The sequence below is a fragment of the Lycorma delicatula genome, chromosome 1 (genome assembly GCF_047948215.1).
Source record: "Lycorma delicatula isolate Av1 chromosome 1, ASM4794821v1, whole genome shotgun sequence".
Lineage (NCBI taxonomy): Eukaryota > Metazoa > Arthropoda > Insecta > Hemiptera > Fulgoridae > Lycorma > Lycorma delicatula.
In genome coordinates, this window is record NC_134455.1 from 143,376,946 (window position 1) to 143,399,213 (window position 22,268).

At 30.7% G+C, this 22,268-nt stretch overlaps 1 protein-coding gene across 1 annotated transcript in view; it reads right to left on the minus strand.

The window, feature by feature from the left end:
• The window catches only part of LOC142323395 (stress-associated endoplasmic reticulum protein 2), a 34,015-nt gene extending 20,954 nt beyond the window's left edge, over nucleotides 1-13,061 (minus strand). The window contains exon 1 of the mRNA XM_075362966.1: nucleotides 12,870-13,061. Within this exon, the coding sequence (XP_075219081.1) occupies nucleotides 12,870-12,953 (84 nt within the window). The 5' untranslated portion in view covers nucleotides 12,954-13,061. The remainder of the gene's footprint in view (nucleotides 1-12,869) is intronic.
• Between the last annotated feature and the right edge of the window lie 9,207 nt (nucleotides 13,062-22,268).

A 22,268-nucleotide genomic window follows, 5' to 3' on the forward strand; every position in this document is an offset into this window, starting at 1 on the left:
ACCTCCCTACATTGTTTTTAAAAGAAAAACTCTTCCTACTGTACAGGTAAATGGAGTTATTATCAGAGCACAGGAATCAGGTTGGATGGACGAAACTTTAATTTTAGATTGGATCAGGTGTGTATGGCAAAAGCGATCAGGAGATTTACTTAATAAAAGAAAATACCGGTATGCTAGTAATGGATAGTTATCGGGGGTATACGAGTGATAAAGTGAAAGACATTTTAAAAAAGAGTTAAAGGCAGATTAACATCTCTATTGCAACCACTAGATGTCTGCATTAATAAACCGTTCAAATCTGCATTAAAACAACTGTACAGTAAATGGATGGCTGATGAAAATTTTTTGTTAACATATAAATATAAAGTTAACATACAGATTTGTATTTGGATAAAAGATGCTTCGGAAGGTATTTCCACGGAATTAGTAAGGAAAAGTTTTAAAAATGTGGAATATCTAATGAACTTGATGGTAGTGAAGCGATCACCTTTGGCAGAGCGACATGGAGACTACCGGTAACCCTTCTACAGACATTGACAGTGACAGTGATTAATTAAAAATAAAATCCCATATTAAAAAGTGTATTGAAATGATCCTTTTCAACATGATACTTTCTTTTTGTTTCTGGCCTACTGATTCTGAACTAAACTAGTACTTACGGTAATTAATTATTAATGTAATATTAATATTGTAATTTAAATGAAGGAATTAAATGCTTTACTTTCTGAATATTTTTATATTTACGTATTTTTTTTAGCCTATCTGTTATACTTTAAAATACCGGTATAACTCAATTTTTTTTTAGATTTTCAGTCCGGAAATCGCAGTGTGGGGCTTATTTGGGGGCGCGAAGGGGGGATATACTCGAATAAATATGTTAATTACATACAATTTGGTTTAAATACTCCAACAAAAAAAAAAATTTGAAATTTATTAATTATTCATAAATCTATATGTTAACAGAATGTGATTAAGATGGTGACTCAACATTTAATTAGTCAAAAAAAACTAAACAACAAACATCAAATTTTGGAAACTCAAAACGAATTCAATACATTTGAAAGACAGCTAAATGAAAACATGTTTTAAAAAAGCAAAATAAATTCTCTTAACTCTGACCACTCATCATGGAAACAAAAAATCAAGTTTTAAACATACATTGTGGAATATAATTTATGAAACAATTTACAACATTTATGAAACATTAATAACAAATTATGAAAATATTAATAACAATAAATATTTATCAAACATGTTAAGAAAATGATTAAATGAAATATTTTATATTATTAAACGTAACCAACAGGCAGAACACTTAGTGAGTAAACTACTCACTAAGTAACAGTTGGCTTTTATAATGCACAAAACATTAGATCTTCATTTCCTCTAAAACCCTCTTACTTATCAAAATTTCTTGTCTCTGATTCCTGCCACAAAATTTTACTTAAGAAAAGCGTTTTGTTAAGATTTTTATAAACGTTAAATGTTAAAGCTGGAATGATAGCTTTAAAACTTCCTCAAACAAAATGAGTAAGCAAACACATAACTTCTCCACTGAAAAGGAAAATATTGAACGATCAAGACTATATTCTCTATCAATAACAGGCTTTTAAATTCACTTCATTCACACTAACACAGTGTTATTTACCAATCAAGAATCTTTAGAGACCCTTTCTAATAAAAACTAAATGTAGAATTAGAATGTTACTTGCATCTATTCTATTTCTCTCACCATATATTTATAATCTTCAGATAACCAATCCTATCCAAAAACTACCATCTTCACAAACATTCTTATGCCATGTTGAAGTCTACAACTATCTGTTCTTACTGTAGGCATCTACATACTGTAGGAAATAAAGTAAAAACACTAATAAATCCTCCAATAATAATAATTATTATTATTAAACCTCAAGAATCTGTAAACATCCAAGTATTGGCAAGCAAAGTGTTGGCTATTCAACATACGAGGTGCGACAATAAAGTAATGAGACTGATGTGAAAAAAAATGTTGCTTACCGTTTTACTCATGTTTACTGTTGTCTCCTTCAAAGTAGTTCCCCTATGATTGCACACACTTATTCCAGCACTTCTGCCATTGATGGTAACATTTCTGAAACTCATCTTCTGTAATATCCTCCAAGACCCTCGTCACAGCTTTTTCGACATCTTGTATTGTTTAAAATGGTGTCCCTTGACCGGCATTTTGACTCTTGGAAAAAGAAAAAAGTCGCACGGAACGATATCTGGTGAATAAGGTGGCTGTGGTAGTACTGAAATTTGTTTCGAGGTTAAAAATTGCTGTACTGACAGAGCAGTATGGGATGGCGCATTATCATGATGCAGAATCCAATTATCAGCAATGTTGGCATGGACACGAAGCACTCGTTTACGAAATCTTTCTAAAATTTCTTTGTAGAAATATTGGTTAACTGTTTATCCAGGAGGCACCCACTCTTTATGAACAATTCCCTTGGAATCGAAGAAGCACACAAGCATGCATTTCACTTTTGACTTTGACATGCGAGCTTTTTTTGGTCTGGGTGATCCCTTTGAGCACCATTGCGAACTTTGGCGTTTTGTATCTGGATCGTATTGAAAAAACCAATCTTCATCACCAGTGATAACACGGCTCAACAAATCTGGATTGATTTCCGTTTGCTCTAACAGATCGGCTGCCACATTTTTCCGTGTTTCTCGCTGTTGTGTGAGATTTTTTGGGACCATTTTTGCACAAATCTTTCTCATACCAAGATCTTCAGTTAATATTAGACGAACCGTTTCTCGATTGATGTTGAGTTCTTCTGCAATCATTTTCACGGATAATCTTCGATCAGATCGTACAATTTCACGCACCCTGGTCAAGTTGACATCTGTCCGTGACAGATGTTGATGGTTGTCCACTGCAGTCTTCATCTTCAACATTCGTTCTGCCTTCACTAAAAATTTTATGACACCCAAAAACTTGAGCTCTTAACATAACCTCCTCTCCAAAAGCCTTCTGAAGCTTACCGTAAGTTGTCGTCGTGTTTTCACCCAATTTAACACAAAAAGAAATGGCGTACCGTTGTGCAATATTTTGCAATTTCATTTCTGTGACGAGATACACAAACACGTGTTCACTTATTGCAGCACAACTCACGACTGAGCAATTGCATCAATGTCCCGCTTGGACTAGAAGTAGCTTATAGACCAAGGTCAAAGATGGTGTGTGTGCCTACGCAAGCTGCAGGGTTGCCACATCTTGAAAAGAAAAATCAGTCTCATTACTTTATTGTCGCACCTCGTATATTACTTATAATATTCTAACCAATATAAACTATTAGTTTTTCAGTAAAAATTGAAATATTTTTGAAACAAAATCTTAAAACTAATAGGTGTAATAATAATTAGCATTATTCATAACTTTCTCATACGGTGTTAAAATTTTTTGCCTACAGTGAAAAATGGCAGAATTTTATAACTTTGGATCTGTCTGAGAAAACTGTAGAATAGATCTAAGAGGAAAAATTATCTTTTAAATACAAGTTTTTACTTTACCGGCTGAAAATGCTAACATTAATAATGGTGACAGCAATGATGACAACCATATGCAGATATCAATAAGGTTTCAAGTAGTAAGCAGCTCTGAGCCTGGTAATTAACTAATTGTTCAAATATAAATGTAAACTTAAAAGAAATGAAACAGACTTTTAAAAATTATACTAAAAAAAAAAAAAAAAAAATACTTTTTTAATTCTTTGAGTTTTTCAATTTTTTGTAAATTTAGAGTGACACATTACCAACAATCTGTGATTTTCATTTCCCATCAACTTAAAAACTTCAATTTAAAAAATTGAAATATTATACTTGTAAGTGATAAATTTAAAATTTGATCTAAATCAAAGTTTAATTGAGAAATAGCAGATGTAAATCATGGTCTTACAGTAAGAGCTCTCTTAAAGTGTATGAAGAGATATAAAAACATTAACATTTGAATAAAAATTTTTAACTGGAATGCTGTAATGGTTTTAAAAAAATAGTAAATGAACGAAATAGTCGTGCATGGTAAAAGAAGATGATTCAGGCTTTCCCTGATGAAGTGCAATCTATTTACTAAATTTACAATAACATAAAACTGAACAATGTATCATTAATAATCAGTTTTTAATTCAAAATGTGGATACTGAAGCACGACTAAGCTATTAATTGATACATGCTAATCTCTCAGAAAAGTGTAGGGTGTCCAGGCTAAAGGTACCCAAAAGTAATGGCCTACATCTAAAAAAACCAAAGGTAGCAATACCTTACATGTACACTCAATTGACTGGAAGTATCTGCAAGATTTGTTTTGTATACTCTCAAAGTCAGCAGAATATGCATGTGCAGGCAAGCCAACTCACAATGAAATTTTAGTCAGTAGTAGTTAATTGAGATGTGGACTCCACAACAGAAAGGTTGAAAGTGTGCTCTGGTTAGTGGAATTTCAATCCGTTACATGTGTCAATGGTGTGCATCAACAGAATGGAACATCAATCCACCTACATCCTAGTCTATTCATCTGTGGGATACGACTAAGAGACTGAAAGCTTGGTTTCACGAAGCGAAAATCAATTAAAAAAATAAAAGGTTAATGACAAGTTAGTTAAGAACTGTAAATTCCTCATTCCACTGTTCATGCAATTGTTCATAAGCGGCTCAGTTTGCGGGTATAAAAGTTACAACTACATCACATTAAACCAAATGATTGTTGCCTATGATATCATTTTGCTGCATAGGTAACGATCCTTGTCAAAAATAACCCTACTTATCTTGATACGTCGTTATTTAGTGATGAGGCAATCTTTCATATGAGTGGGAAAGTTGTGGGAAAGACAAAATTGTCAAATTTGGGATACTGAAAACCCCCATACAGTAATAAAAAACAAAAGGAACATACCTAAAGTCAATGTCTCGTTGGGACTGTACAAAAATTGCATCACCAGTCTGTTTTTTTTTTAATGGAGCTTACTGTGACAGGACATATGAACTTTGCCATGCTTGAGAACTTTGCTGATCAATTCTTGGTCTAATAACACTGCAAATGCTTCTCTGGTTTCCTTAATACAAACTGTTCTTTTGGATACTTTTAGCCTGGATACCCTAACCCACCGGGTTGATCTAGTGGTGAACGCGTTTTCCCAAATCAGCTGATTTGGAAGTCGAGAGTTCCAGCGTTCAGGTCCTAGTAAAGCCAGTTATTTTTACACGAATTTGAATACTAGATCGCGGATACCGGTGTTCTTAGGTGGTTGGGTTTCAATTAACCACATATCTCAGGAATAGTCGAACTGAGAATGTACAAGTCTACACTTCATTTACACTCATACATATCATCCTCATTCATCCTCTGAAGTATTATCTGAATGGTAGTTACCGGAAGCTAAACAGGAAAAAAGAAAGAAAGCCTGGATAACCTGTATTTTTCTGACAGAAAACTTTCACTCATTCACCACTTTCTCCTTTTCCTTCCTCAATACTTCTCTTTATCACCCATCATATCTTACCCCTATAGTGCAACAGTTTTTAAACACCATCTCTATCTCTAATGATCAGCTGGTTTCTAACCAATATAATACTCGTCTTTCACAACTGTTGATCTTGAATAATTACATGCTTATCCATGGCAACCTTTTTAATTTCTTTTTTTAAGCCAAGATAGTTTTCTTCTCTGGAAGATGCATGTCCTGACAGAAATTTATGTTACTATAAAACTTTCAATTTTCTCACATTGTCTATAATGTAATTACATCATATATAATTATATATATCTGATATATGTGCAAAGATAGACTCATGTCTATTGTATCACCCCAGAGTGCTCTCTATTTACCGCATACGTTACATTATGCATCCCTCGCAACTTTACCCTCATATTTTAAACCAAGAAAAAATATTTGATTTCTAAGATTACTGTTCTCTAAGTCATTTGCCATTTAAATATTATTATACAACAGTTCTACTTTTCTTTTTTTTTAAGAATTAATTTTCATCTTGTAATGTCCATATTTCACCCATAAATTTATTATTACTAACATGTTCTTTTGATGCCACTAGCAATAATATTTGATCCAACAGTTAAGATATTTGATCTGAACAGTTAAGATATCTCACTTGTCCATAATTCAAACTGCTCTTCATCAACTTTAGAAATTTTCTGTACTGAACCTCTTTCATGTGCTCTGGTGAGAACTGGAACCGATCATTTGGCACTAACTGAGGTTGAAAAAAATAGCATGCACATTTAATATACAAAACAGGATGAGAAAGAAAATCTGATATTAACATACAGAAATAAGATAAGTATTAAAAAAAAAATAAAAGTATCTCAAAATTAAGAAATACTCTAATTCAAACAAAAAAAAGACACTGTGTTTCAAGACCACCAAGATAAGAAGACAGCTTATATCATATATTCATACTTAGCAGCCATTTTTTTACAAAATATAAATTTATCAATAATTAATTCTTTCTTACTGTTTAATTCAAAGAATTCACATTGGATGTTTATACTAAAAATCACTCTGGATAAAAAATTAAACTATAACCTGATGATTTTATATCAAGAACGTCTTATAAGTAGTCCTGTAGAAACTGAAATATGTGAAGCCAATGGTTGAACTATGTTTAGTAAATGGTTTTCCTCTAACTCAATGAAGTTAAATATTGTTGGGTACTTCCTATTAGCAATTACTGGATGCAAACAGTAAACACAATCAGTGTCACCATCAAAAAAAAAATTTCTCGCATTCCTTAATTTGCCTATTATTTTAAAATTCATAGTTATAAATATAGTGTTATCTTATATTTTTCTTTTGTTATAGCGTACAAAATCTATTTCTCTTATGCTAACAGAATTTTTGTTTAATTTTTTTTTTAAATGTTAATTGTCCGCTATAAAGTTCATCATTCTAAACCATTCCTTCTTTTTATTTTCATATATTAAGTGCAGGTGAGAAAGTAATACATAGATTACACAAAATAGTGTGTATTATTTACGAATATTATAAAAGAAAAAGAGGAATATTATAAATGAATAAACGAAAAAGTTCCGTCAGACTTCAAAAATAGTTATTGTCTTGATACCAAAGAAAGCAGGAACAGATAAATGTGAAAAATACAGAACAATTAGTTTAACTACTTCATGCATCAAAAATCTTAACTAGAATTTTGTTCAGAAGAATTGAAAGTGGAAGAAGCCTTAGGAGAAGATATTTGGTTTCAGGTAAAGTATAGAGACAAGGGAAGCAATTTTAGCACTCAGATTAATAGCAGAAGGAAGATTAAAGAAAAACAAACCAACATACGAGGTGCTACCCAAATGTTTGGGGAATTTTACCATAAAAATAAAGTAGCTTACCATAACTTATAATTTCCATTGTCTCCTTCAAAGTAATCACCCTGGGCATTGATACAGTGATCCCATGCATCCCTGGAAGTCTGCAGGTGTAAGTGTTCGAAGCACGTTCTGCGTTTCTTCCTGAATCTCCTCAATTGTGTTAAAATTACGACCTTTCAATTGAAATTTTATTTTCGGAAAGAGAAAAAAGTCGCACGGGGCAAGGTCAGGGAATATGGTGGGTGGGGAATCACCACCATCTTTTTGGAAGCCAAGAAATTCCAAACAGCTAGCAATGTGTGGGCGGGCGCATTGTCATGGTGCAGAACCCAGATGTTGTTACCCCACAGATCTGAACGTTTGCACCTAATGCTTTCACGTAACCACTTCAAAACTTCACAATAGTACATCCCTTTGACAGTTTGACCAAGAGGAACAAATTCCTTATGGATAATGTCTTTGATGTCGAAAAAAACAATCATCATCGACTTCACATTGCCGCAAACTTGGCGTGCTTTTTTTGGCCGCGGTGAACTAGGCAACTTCCACTGTGATGACTGCTGCTTAGTTTCAGGGTCATACCTGTACACCCATGTCTCATCACCAGTTACGAAGTTGGAGATGAAGTTAGGGTCATCTCTTGCTGAATTTTTCAATTCACTACAGACAGCTACGCAATTTCGTTTCTGTCGCTGTTCAACAGTCTTCGTACGAATTTTGCAACAGTGCATCTCATGTTCAAATTGTCCGACAAGATGCACTGCATGGACCCATATGACATTTGTACAATTGCACAAACATCATGGATTGTTTGTCTACAATCTGCAACAATAGCCTCTCACACTTTCGCGATGTTTTCCAGTGTTGCGCTTGTTGACGGTCTTCCTGAACGCTCATCGTCATCGACTGTAATTTGTCCATCTTTGAATCGTTTGTACCACAAAAAAGTTTTACTTTTACTCATAGCATTGTCACCAAATGCTTCCACAAGCATGCGATGAGTTTCTGCACCAGTTTTTTACGCATGAAGCAAGATTTGATGCAGGTTCTATGCTCTTTAAAATCTGCCATTTAGAACTTCGCCGAAGCAGTAAAACACAATGTTACACAACTGCATGAAAGTCAACAATGCAGCCTCTCACCATCACAGCTGTCGGAACACTGGTTCACAAAGTACTGTTAGCCACATCTAGCGGCAGCAGGTCGTACCAGCAATGGTTTGCGCGTGAAATTCAAATTCCCCGAAATTTTGGGTAGGACCTTGTACATGGCATTTATAGACTTAGAAAAGAAAGATATTTGATGATGTAGACTGGAATAAAATTTTCAGCATTTTATAGGATTCAAGTATAGAGATAGAAGAACAATTGCTAAAATTTTCACAAGCCAAACAGCAACAGTAATAATTAGAGAACAAAAGAAAAAAGCCGTAATAAAAAAGGAAGCCCAACAAGGATGTTTCCTATCCCTGTTAATTTTTAATCTTTACATAGAACTAGCAGTAAATGATGTTAAAGAACAATTTAGATCCAGATTAACAGTGCAAGGTAAAAAGATTAAAGATGCTACAATTTGCTGATGATGTAGTAATTCTAGCTAAGAGTAAAAAATATTTAGAAGAAACTATGAATGGCATAGCTGAAGTCCTATGAAAGAACTATCGCATGAAAATAAACAAGAACAAAACAAAAGTTATGAAATGTAGCAGAAATAATGTAGATGGACCACTAAACACAAACATAGGAAGAAAAAGATTATGGAGGTAGAAGAATTCTGTTATTTGGGAAGCAGAATTACTAAATAAAGGTGGACGAAGCAGGAGCGATATAAAGTGCTAGATAGCACAAACGAAACTTCCTTTCAGTCAGAAATATCATTTGCTTAGATCAAAAATTAATTTAAGTGTCAGGAAAACATTTCTGAAAGTTTGGAGTGTAGCTTTATATGCAACTGAAACTTGGATGATCAGAGTATCTGAGAAGAAAAGATTAGAAGCTTTTGAAATGTGGTAATAGAGAATGTTAAAAATCAGACTGGTGGATAAAGTGACAAATGAAGAGGTGTTGCAATAAACTGATGAAGAAAGAAGCATTCGGAAAAATATGGTTAAAAAAAGAGACAGACTTAGAGGCCACATATTAAGGCATGTTTATTTAATTGAAATTTGCAATCTTGGATGTATTTTGATCAATTCAACAGTAATAAGAAAACTTTAGATGCATAAAAATTAGACCTTTTAATCGTTGATAAAAAGATGGAGAATTTTTCTGCTAATATTCACAACCATCCTCAACATCTGTCCACCACCACTGTATTATTTTTACCATTTTGCATTCAGTTTTTGACAATTTCTGATTACCTGATAAATAATCCACACTTGCGTAACAGTATAAACTAGGGTAGTAAATAATAATTAATTGGCATGATAAAATGACTAACCTCATTAAAATAAAATTGTGATACACATTCTAATGTAAATTAACTTCTGGAGGATTCTTTTACAATTTAATCAACTCTTTAAAAAAAAACTGCAGATAGCATCACTTAAATCTATTTAAATGGCAAAATTATAGTCAAAAGATCTGTCTGTTGGAGGAATAATTCCATGCATTTTTAAAAATTGATGAAGTGCCACTATGCAAACAGAACATGTTAGAAATAGTTGAAAAATACATAGTAAAAAAGAACACCTATCAGGACATCTAAACAATTAGATATCTCACTTATCCTCATATTCCAAATGCTCTTCATCAACTTTACAAATTTGCTGCATATATTACAGGGTGTTACATCCTACATGCATTTGTTGTTTTACAACAAACAGAATTTGTAATAAATTTGGATAAGTCAGGTTAAATGACTTCACCCAATAATAGAAATTCTTATTTGTTTATAAAGATCTGATAGTGAGTATGCAAAAATTTGGAACAACTGATTTTTTTTGGCCACATTGGGTTAACCAGAAAATTGGAATGAAATTTTTTATCACATGTTACATACTCTTTTAACATAAGTTGACTAGAAGTCCAGACTTAACAACCTATGAAAACTCCTATTTGAAAATATATTTATTTATTATCTTTAATGTGATCAACAAGAATAAATTTCAGTTTATTATATTTGTCTGCTTGTGAACACTGTTTTCTTTTTTTTTATTTCTGTTTGTCATTCCTGCATAGAGATTGGCCACAAAATCCTTTTCCATGATACAGCATATAGATTGTTAACACTATGCCATCAGATTAATGTAAAGATTAATCATCTAGTTTTGATTACTCAACAAAGGTGCCAGGTTTGTTAGAAGTATGTTGTTATTTTCATGTGTTGAATGAAAATTCTGATTTGTGCTATATATAATTAAAATTGTAGTCGCAAGCGCATACTCAATTGAAGAAAGACATTGTTAGTGTTTGGCTGCATTAGTACACATATGAAAATATAAGAGAACAGACTTATTCAGCGTTTTGATAAGGAAGTTCAATCAGTAGTAACACTGAAAGAGGGAAATAAACCTTTTTTCATTAAGTCAGTCCTTGATTTGAAATGATCTGGTTGATCTTCAAGTCAATTGAATAGCTCTGATATTGTTGAGGGACTCTTTTTGATCTCCTAAGAAACCAGGAGAAGATCTGCAGTTACTTATTCCTTGTTCAACACTTCTGAAAGTAATGAGAACAGTTTTGGGTTTAAACCCTTTAACCCTGCTATTGATAATGAGCTTTCTGACCAGGATATGGCTTTATGGGAAACTTGTTGCAAAATGAGTTATGGATCGTGGAACATCTATTTTTGTTGTAAAGAAATCCTCACCTTTATGAGGAAATTGCAGATCAACCACCACCACCACATGTGGAAAGCAATATCTAATATCAAGGACTGCTTGTTTCAAGAAATTATTAACTGTATTTCTTATTTCTTAGGTTTGTTAGAAATAACAAACCTAATAACACATGATATAAAACATGAACGAAAATGTAATTTTTAAAAAAGTAAAATCTGAACACGATTATGTAAATAACACATTTAACTTCATTTACGCAAGTTTGGATTTAAAACATATATTTAACTATGGTATAAAAACAAAATTTCATTTCTTGCTGTAGATTGGTTACCAGCATACTAGACGAGATATGATATATTGTAAATCTAAAGATCTCTGTGAAAGCAGGAATAAATGTTGAGATATATTAACAAGCATCACTCAATAGATTGGAGAGGATCAAAAAAACTAACACCAAAAAAAAATTTTTAATAAAACTGAAAGTAATCTATTAAAAATAACTTTATGGATTATGTGGCTTTCCTAGTACATTTTATGATTAAATGACTAACTGGCGCGAGTGGTAGCGTCTTGACCTTTCATCTAGAGATCCCGGATTTGATTCCAGTCAGGCATGGCATTTTCACACATGCTTCTAATCATTCATATCATCCTCTGAAGCATGCTTAACGGTGGACCCAGAGGTAAAAAAAAAAAGTGACTAATTGAAAATCAAACAAGTAGTGGCCATGTAATAAAAAATTTGTTGAATTTTAACACAAAAAAATAAATAAAAAATAAAGAACATTTATATTAATTTTTCTTTCTTTTCATCCAAAGAGTTAAATTATATTAAAGTAGCAGGTCACAACTTACATAAATAGTACTTTTTACAGCCTAATTTTGAGAAAATATAGACTCGACTAGCTTTTTTCCACTAACAATTACAACTATTCTTAAGTCAGTTGAATCTATTTTTACAAGAATAAAAGCATGAGCAACACATGTTACTTCAAATGTCAGAAATTAAGGCCAACTGACATTACCAACAAGAGGAATACATCATAAATTTAGTTGGTAGTATCCATATAAAGAAAAGAAAGCGATATCCTAAAAATTCAGTTTTGGTTGATTATATTTATCATTTTAAAAAATTAGACACATACCAATGGAGCACAGTTTTTACAAATCCATGGTCATGAAACCATCCATTCAAAATAAAACACAGAGAAAGTAACTATCATAAAACTGTCACCTCGTGAGATAACAGACACAATTCATACTACATTATTATCACAAACTACCACAAGCTGATCTGAATAATGTCATTACAATATAGAAATTTCACGTCTTCGGGCAACATTTGTGTTTAGGTGCAGCGACAGGAGTAACTATTTATGGCAATAGTATTCTAGATCTTTAATTTTAAAAATCATTTTATCCATTTCATATTTACGGTTTAAATACGCGCCCTTGCATATAGGCCACGTTAGAGCTGATATTATAATAGAAAACAAAACTGAATAATTTAAAATATTCAAATTATAAAAATGTACACATATAACGATATCATTATGTAAACAAAGTCAAAGCATAAAATGTTCTACAAAACATAAATTAAATCTCTATTTTATAAACATAGAAATAGGTTGTCCAAGGAAGATATTAATAATAAAAGAAAAATCTAACAACTTAATCTACACAAATTTTAATGAATACAAAAAATACATTCCGGTTTTACCCTCTACTTACACTAGATTTTGGTACATTTCCTCGCATTGTAACATTTTTACTAGCTTTGTCATTGGCAATACGCATTCTCTGTTTAGGAGCCATAATAAATTATTAAAATACTAAAATAACACTACTAGAGTATTCCTTTTAGTGGTTCACCGACCAGAACATACGGCTAAATGAACAATAACCTATTTTATCTCAGTTTATGTTGACGTACGTAAGGAAGTCAACGTATACCAAAATTTGTCGACGTAAATTACACCTTTGGTGTATAAAATCACAGAATACTTAAGTTAACAAACCAAAAGCCAAATTCTGATAAGATAAATCAAATAATTAAACGTCGCTGGGTTTTGAATTAGAAAAAAGGATATGAAACAGATTTATAACAAGCACCGAGATTTTCTGAATAATTTTAAATTCAATGTTACTTTAAATAATCATTTAATTAATTTCTCCTAGATCAATGAAATAAAATTTTTTCATTGACTGAAATACATTAGTTTACAGGAATGTTTTACAATTTTTTTAAAGTGTTTATTAATCATAATGTCATAATTTTATTGCAACTATCAAATCTAGATACTGGTATCGTTGATAAGATGTCATAAACAGCTGTTCTATTCAGTGAAGCAAAGCGTATTTTGTGCACGTGGATTTTTTCTGCTTATATGAATACACACGTATCTAGAATAAACGTAGTTTGTCTTACATATGTTAACGTAGTACCCTAAGTAACAAAAAAATCTCCCCATACATGGATTACTTATGTTAAGAATAAAAACACAAAATTACAACAGAAATATACACCATTTATGTATTTATTTATTAAATTAATTAATTACTTTTTTTTTAATTATATATATATAAAAGTTTAGAATGCTACATTGAGCTGCAGGGTGAACATGATTTCTGTCTACTTGCTACCTGTGCACTGCCGTGGTACACTATTCCCAATGCTATATTAGCACTGCCAACATACCAAAGGTACAGCAGATAGGAGTACTGTGCCTCTCTGTGTGTTTACAGTTAAATAAATAAAAGAATCTCTGTATGTTTACAGACAGCAAAGTAAGATTTGCACTGGCATTATACTTAATAACTACAACCTTGATAAAAAAACAAGACAAGCGTAACAAACAGGCACAATCATAACTGTGATAATAAACATGAGCTAACTTAGGTGTTATTTTTTCATTAGCTGTGTTAACAGATCTCATATTTTTCATATTACTACATTTGGTGTATAAAACTTAACTAAATTTAGTGTTTATTATGTGAATAACTATTTAAGCATTTGTTAAAAAAATATGAAAGTTTTTATAAAATGAAAGATGTAATGTTATTAAAATGAAAGATTTCTTTATACTTTTATCTGTAATTCAAGTTAGAGTTTTATAAATTACCAATCAAATTTACACTACAAAGATGAAAATTCTAGTTAGCTCTTCTTGATAGAAATGTTAGACTGTCCTTAGATTTTTTTTTGTTTAACCTCCAGGACCGTTGTTAAGTATTGCTTCAGAGGATGAGATGAATGAGTTGTAGCGTGTGTGAAAATGCCATGCCTGACCAGGATTTGAACCCAGGACCTCTGGATGAAAGGCCGAGACACTACCACTCATGCCACGGAGGCCGGCAAAATAAATTCAAGGCTATTCTTGGATTAGTACATTTTAAGTTAAGTTGTATTTTTTTATATTCATCAGGCAGCTGAGTAATTTTAATACCTGAGTATAGTTGTAAAGATGGCTATAATTTATAACCATCAGGTCTTTGGACATCATTAATAAAGCTCAGCCGTAAATGTTTTCCCCATTAAGAAGATCAATAAATAAAATGTCATTAAATGTAGAACAAATTGATTTGGTGTGATGATCAAGAAAAATGTACAAACCTTTGCATGTAATTTTTGTCATAGTTGTATGCAAGACTAAGTTCACTATGTTGGTAGCACTGTTGTCACAAAAATAAAACATTATACCTAATGGGAAAAGACCTGATATGTAATGTGAGACCAGATTCCTGATAATTTTCAGTGCAACATTGAAAAAGTACAATCAAACACCACCAACTAACAAAAACCTGGTATTCAGAAAAGTTGGGCTCTTAAGGTAACATGTCAATTAAGAGTGTTCAGTCTACTGAAGAAAAAAAAATTCTACTAAGTCTGTTCAGATCCTATTAAATTCTCCAAATTAACATGTCTCACATAAATTTAAAATTCATTTCACAGTTAATGTTTTTCATAAGTGACTTAAGGTAGGTACATACAAACTGCTGACTGTACAACCTTGAAGATGATTTCCCTTCTGCATTGCTTTTGCCTTTAAAATTTTGCATTGCATCAATAACAACTAATACATTACATATATTATTAAGATCAGAAAATAAACTAAAACTAAATCAATTTATTTTAATTTAAAATTTTCTAACATATATCAAATTAGAAATAATTGTTTAAGGCAATGGTTGTTAGACTCTTTTTAACTCCCTACTCATGTGGATTACACAGCAGTAGTGTACCATTGAACTATTAAATTTGTAATATGTCATTATATCGATTGAGTTATTTCTCAGAATTGTAAACTAATAAAAAAATGGAATCTTTTTTGAAAGTATCTATTTATTTTATAAATATTCATGCATTGCATTCTTTTTTATTTTATAAATTTTTTAATTAATTTTTACAAAAACATTTATTTACTTTATAAAGAAATGATAATTACACATTTGCTTAGATCGGTAATTACAATATTCTTGAAGACTAAAAATTAAGTAAGATGGATGGTATTGCATGCTTGAAACAAGTAAAGAGATATCTGATTCACTTGAACTTAATTTTAACTGCTGATCTCTGTGGTGGAGTGGTAGCATCTCAGCCTTTCATCCCAATCAGGTATGGCATTTTTCATATGCTACAAAATTCCATTTCCATATTCCATGCACAAGCTTCAAACTTATGGGGCAATATAAAAAAAATTCATAAATTTGGGGCAAAGTTCAGTTTATTATGAAATTTATTTTTACTGTCATCTTAGTAGAAAAAGATATGTGATAGAAAATGGAATTAAAAATAACAATGCTTTTCTGGAGAGCGATGGATATTCATTTTAAACTTTCAGACAAAATTCACATAATTCTAATTTAGAAAATGCTAATTTCAATCCTTCATCAAAAGACAGTTCTATCAAAGATTCTGTTTTGTTGTTAGAGTTCCAGGAATGATATCCACTATTAAATGATATCCACTCAGATACCTCTAGTTATTTAGAACAGATTTAAAAAAATATTTTTTAAAAGTTTCCATGAGCATTAGGCAATAGCATTTTATTTTATTACTGAGATTATATTTCAGTTCAATTTTATATACTGTCACAGAATTTTAAAATTTAGAAAATAACTTAAAATCATATTTGGTTTTCATTTGAAACACTATTATTCACAATTTGGCATTTTTTGATAAATGATTTTATTTTGTTGTCTACTGAAAATTGATTTGTTGTTTCACTTTGAAAACTTAAATTTAAATCATTGAGGCAATTGAAAATATCTTGTGGGTAGGCTAGAGTTGTGATCCACAGCTCATCTATCAATCAATCACGCAGTACAAAATTGGTATCCATTAGGAACACCTATATCTCTGAATGCAGCTCAAATAATCTGCTTAGCATTTTTCTTTTAGAAATCCATCTGAATTCTGTGTGCAGCAATGACTGAATGTAATCGCTGTCCATTTCAGATCACAGTTTCAAAAACAAACTAGAGTTTAAAGGTCAAGACTTAATAAAATTGATTAACTTGATGATCTCCTGGAGAACATATTTAAACTGTTCAGAAATTAATTTTTCTGTTAAAGCTTCTATGTGGCCGCTGTCAAAAAATTGAGAATTTTTGTATAACAAAACTGAGAATACAATTTTATGAATATGAAGGTGACCAGTCACACCTTTAGATCAGAAGCTAACAAACTGCTTCCAATCCAGTTCATTCTTCATCTTTCTGCAAAGATTCACCCAGCTTTATGAATATTTCATCAATGATAGTTCAAGTTGTTAGCTCATCACAGAATAAATAATCCTCTTTAATTTTACTTTGAACTACATACTGCATGTAAACCATAAGTTTTAATTAACTTGAAAAATTGTACATTAGCAGTTCAAAGAATTTATTGGACAGATTTTCTAACTTTAAATGTGGATGAAATGAAAGAAGAGTATTACAGACATTTCTCATGTAGATGTATACTGCTAATTGCATAGGCAGAATTCACATTAGTGAACACGATAATCTTTCTGTTACCCATATTATGAAACTTCTCTGTCTATTGGTGACAAATTCTTGTGGGACGATCAAATTGTTTCTGTTTGCCACAAAATCAAAACTAATGTTTTCTTTTGAAGTGCTAAACCTGTCATCAATATTAAATATTTATTGTACCTACTTAATTTATAGGTATAACGTATTATATTTCTATCTTAAGATCATCTCTTATGTGCTTAATAATATCTCTTAATGTGCTTGTTCTTGGGAAATACCCCAAGAACAAGCACATTTCTGTATCTTAAAGACAAATCTGGGTTGTCTGATTTATGTTTAGCACTCACAAATATGAAACATACTTGATAATTAAAAATGTTGCCTTATCTATGAGTTTATATTTATGAATGTGCTACCTAAAAACAGTATCTTATTCTTAAACAAATGACAATGTCCACCTCTACCAAACCAGACAAAAAAGATATTCATATGATTCTACACATAACTTGGACTTACAAGAAAAGGGCCATACTTACACTGCCATTTTTAATAAAATTCTAATTTCCTATAAATATTTAAAATAAAATTAAAAAATTTCTGTTAAAGAAATAATTTTACTGTAGATTTATTTTTAAATAAAATAAATTAAAATGGTAAAACCTTCAATTTTCAGCAACTTTGCTTGATACTGCTCAAATCATTTTAATCAACTTCTTCAAAATTGTGATATATTTTTATTTATTTAACATATTATTTAATATCTTCACACATTTACTTTAATATTATTAAAGTAATAATAATATACAAGATGCAATACATAAAGTTATATTTCAAATGGTTAACATGGATTTTAAACATGTTTACTCTTTATTTTATAATTTATTCTGTATATAGTGAAGCTGCTCCAATTTAACTTTTACAACAGCTTCCCTTTATCCATTCAGGTAAGTACTGGGGTAGTTACTTTTTTAATCCATATAGTAGTAACCTACCATTCCTGATCTGATCCATATAATCTATTATCATGTATCAATCAGAATGAAAGATTTATTAATTTACGTATTTTTGATCCTGGACCCATCATCAGAAATTATAGTTTTTTCACATTCATTACTGCACAATAAACAATCATTGTTTTTCTTTAAAGATTGTTGTTATTTAGCAATGTGTGTTTTCTACATCTTTTTTTACTTGGATATATATTTTGTTTTCAGAGAATATTAGTTATTAGAAATATATTTAAAACAATAACATTAGAAATGAAAAACAAAATTATGCCATCTTTAACAATATTTTTTTAATTGAATGAAAATGAATTTATACTTTTATAAATTATTTTATACATTTTCTGAATTTTGCATCATTTCTAGTGATTGAATTGAGAGTTTTTAGAAGAGATAGGATGGTTAATAAGAAACACATGAATTAATTACATTGAAAAAGACATTACTTCAAACAGCCACAAGCATCTTGACAGAAATGGGATGCTATATCTCTTACAAACTAGTAGTTCTACACCTGGAATATCTGAGAACTATCATCTTGGATGTTGAAGGTATAAAGTAAAAATAGACTGTCATTGGCCAAAGTCATGTTTAATAAACTGTTTTCTGTTTGTCGCAGAAAACAACTATGGATGCAATTTCACTGCAAGTTTTTGATATTTAACAGCAATAAATGATCATAATTCTGTGTTTTTTCAAAATGTTATCATTGATATTACAGCGTAAAAATCTGTCTTACATTATTTATAATTTTCAAAAATTAATTAATTAAAAATTAGATTCTGTACCAAGTTCCATCAAGATACCTTTAGCAGTTGGTCAGATGTGATCAGTTGAGGAACACTCTTAATCAATTAGGTGGTGCACATGACAGATTAGAGGCTGAATTCAGGTCTCAGTGGCATGTTTATCATGCTTTTCTTGTTTGGTGGGAAACCTGTGACATATGGTAGGACTGGCAGGAATAAAAAAACATGAATATTATCATGTTTTCTTATTGGTTTTGGTCATAATCAAACGGGAGAAGGGGTTCCCTTAATTTGGCAGTTAGATTTAACTGGCAATCACAAAATAATAAAGCGTTTAGAAGCACATTGCAGCTACCATTGAACTGTCTGCAATTAGCTATGTTCATGATCAGCTAAGATAGGGTATTTCCTCTTTTGACAGAATTTTTTTGTAGACTGGCAGTTGGAAGCATTTTCAGTAATACACAACAGGCTTTACCCCAAAATAAAAAATATTTGTACTTATTTTTGAGTCATCTTCTCACATATTAGAATTACATGCAGTAATTGATGAAAACTTACTGAACTGAGTGCTGATTCTACTTGACAATACTCCAACAAAATATGGTGAAACATTCCAGAACACTAACTCATGTGAACAAATCCAAATTATTTTTTCTAGGTACAATGAGCAAAAAATTTTAGAACAAGGGCAAGTGGATAAAAAATATGGCAGAAAGGAAAAGGTTTCCTTATAAATAGGACTCCTTGAACTTCTCAAATTATATTCACATAAAACTTACATTAGCATGTAAATTAATCTGAACAGGGAATTTTTTGTTGATTTCTATGTTGTGGCTACACTGCTTCACCACACCCATTCTTTAAGTTGCCTGTATAATGTAAGGTCTCTTTAGTTACTTAGTAATTTTCATGCTATAAAATGTTTTATAAAAGTTTATCTTATTTTTTATTACAAAATCATATTTCTTGTTCTGTGTCTTGAATATAATAGAATGGATATAAATCCAAGAAAGCGATTGAAAACTGTTTCTCTTTCTGAGAATACCAATATGACCCAACGAATAGCTTTGGAATGTGGTGTTGGACTACGAACAGTGAAAAAAGTTTAAAGAAACTTGTTCCTTTTTACCTCAAAGGAAAGGCAAATGTGACTATAAAGATCAGTTATTAGTGAGTAAAAGTAAACTTCATCCAAAATAATCAGCTGTGGACTTAAATTGAGAATTAGTAGCCAGTGGGACAGATTTACATGTGACAACTGTTAGATGCTTCTTGCAGCTAGATGGGAAGCTTGTCAGCCAACTAAAAAAGTTTTAAATACCAGCAGTGTGCAAAAAAAAAGGCTCTTGTGGGCCAAAGCACATGCTAACTGGACCAAAGAAGATTGGAAAAATGTTATGTTTTCAGACAAGTCACATTTTTTACATTCAGGGGCAAAGGTACAATATGTTAGAAAAGCATCAGATGAAAATACATTACCGGCTCATATCCAACAATCAATTAAATATCCCTAGAAAAAAAATGTTTTGGAATAGTTTCACATTTAAAGGACCTTGTTCATTTCTTCCAGTAGATGGTAAATTGAAAAGTGAAGGATATATCAATATTCTGCAGGAAAGGGTTGTGACACAACTTCAAAATAGATTCCCACAAGGCAACAGAGTGTTGGTGGCATGCCATACTGTCAAAAAAGTGGAAAAGTTTTTTGAAGAACAAAACATTAAAGAGCTCCTATGGTCAGGCAACTCTCCAGACATAAACCCATGGAAAATCTTTGGGCAATAGTTAAAAATGATTCTCAAAAATGAATTTTACCAAAAAAAAATTGACCTCGTTAAAGCAATAACATCAGTATGGTATTATGATGAAGAAATAACAATAAAGCGTAGTTTACTTATTGAATCGATGCCAAATCGTGTATGTGAAGTGATTAAGAATAAAGGAGGACATATTAATTACTAGATATTATCAAACTGTACAGGTATGATTTTATTTTCTGAATAAAATTACTTTTTATTAAGTAACATCTGTGTTCACATTAATTTGCAACTAATGTACTCGATGAGGTTTTCAGATGTTGAAGACGCAACAACTCTGAATCTTTCAGGAGGCAAATTTAAACTATGTAATATGTATATATAATATATATGTGTGTGTGTGAATAGCTAGGATTTATTTCTGTAACCCATATTTTGTTCATGGTACTGAGATGAAGCATTATGCTCATTAAACTACACTGATAACAGCAAGTGATGTTAATAACAAGTGTAATATATGCTTGCTTAAGTACAGCACAAGTGATTCTTATCTAGAACAACTTTATGGAACAGTAAACAATATTTAGTAAAATTATAAACTGTAAGAGTATCAATCAATGTATTAAGTGAACAATAAATAAAGATTGTAGTTAATCTGTATTAGTTTATGAGAACAATATGTAAGTATAATTTGCAGAAACCTTTGACTTAAGTTATCAGTATCACCAAAGTATTTACAAGAAAAGAAAGTGGTCACTGTATTAAAAAAAAAACAAATATAAAGCAAAACAACATAAAAATAAAAGAAAAAATAAATAAATGTAACACAATTTACAAAGAACTATACAAGGAAAAGGACCTAAAATAATAATATTTTTGTTTTTTTTTTATTTTGGGATTTAATGTTGGTTATACATTTTTTTATTATTTGAAAATTCATTAAGATAAGTACAAAAGAATATAAAAGGAATTAATTCTGAATAAAGATTGATTTTATACTACGCATAAAAAAATACAAAGATATGTATTGCAAAATAAGAAAATTTATTTTGACCAAAAAAAAAAAAATAATTTTACTTTTAAAATAAATTAATAAAATATACCAGAGCTAAGAATGTTGGGTAGTGTAGTTCATTGCATAGTGTTCTCAGTTTTTCTACTAAAGATTTTCAACAAGTGTTTTTTCAAACTACAAAAACTATCATTGTAAAGTGCTCATAGTTTATTCTGTTTTCATTATCATTTAAATTTACTATTTTCATAATTCACAGAAAACAAAAGTGAAAAATCCATTATGATAAGCGCAAAAGAACATAATAGGATTTATCTCTGATAAAGATTTATTTTATACTACCCATATAAAAATACAAATATATGTATTGCAAAATCAGAAAATTTATTTCAAAGAAAAAAAATACAAAAATTTTACTTTTAAAATAAATATTTTAATCTACTCTACTAACAGAAATTAAAAATGATTACTGCTCTAATATGCATAAAATTAAAATATTAATTTTACCCTGATAGAATAATATAGAAATATAAACACAATATAACTTTTTAGGTCATCCACTGCAAAAACATAATTATTAATTTGTATTAACATAAATTATATCATACTATTAATTAAAAAAATATAGA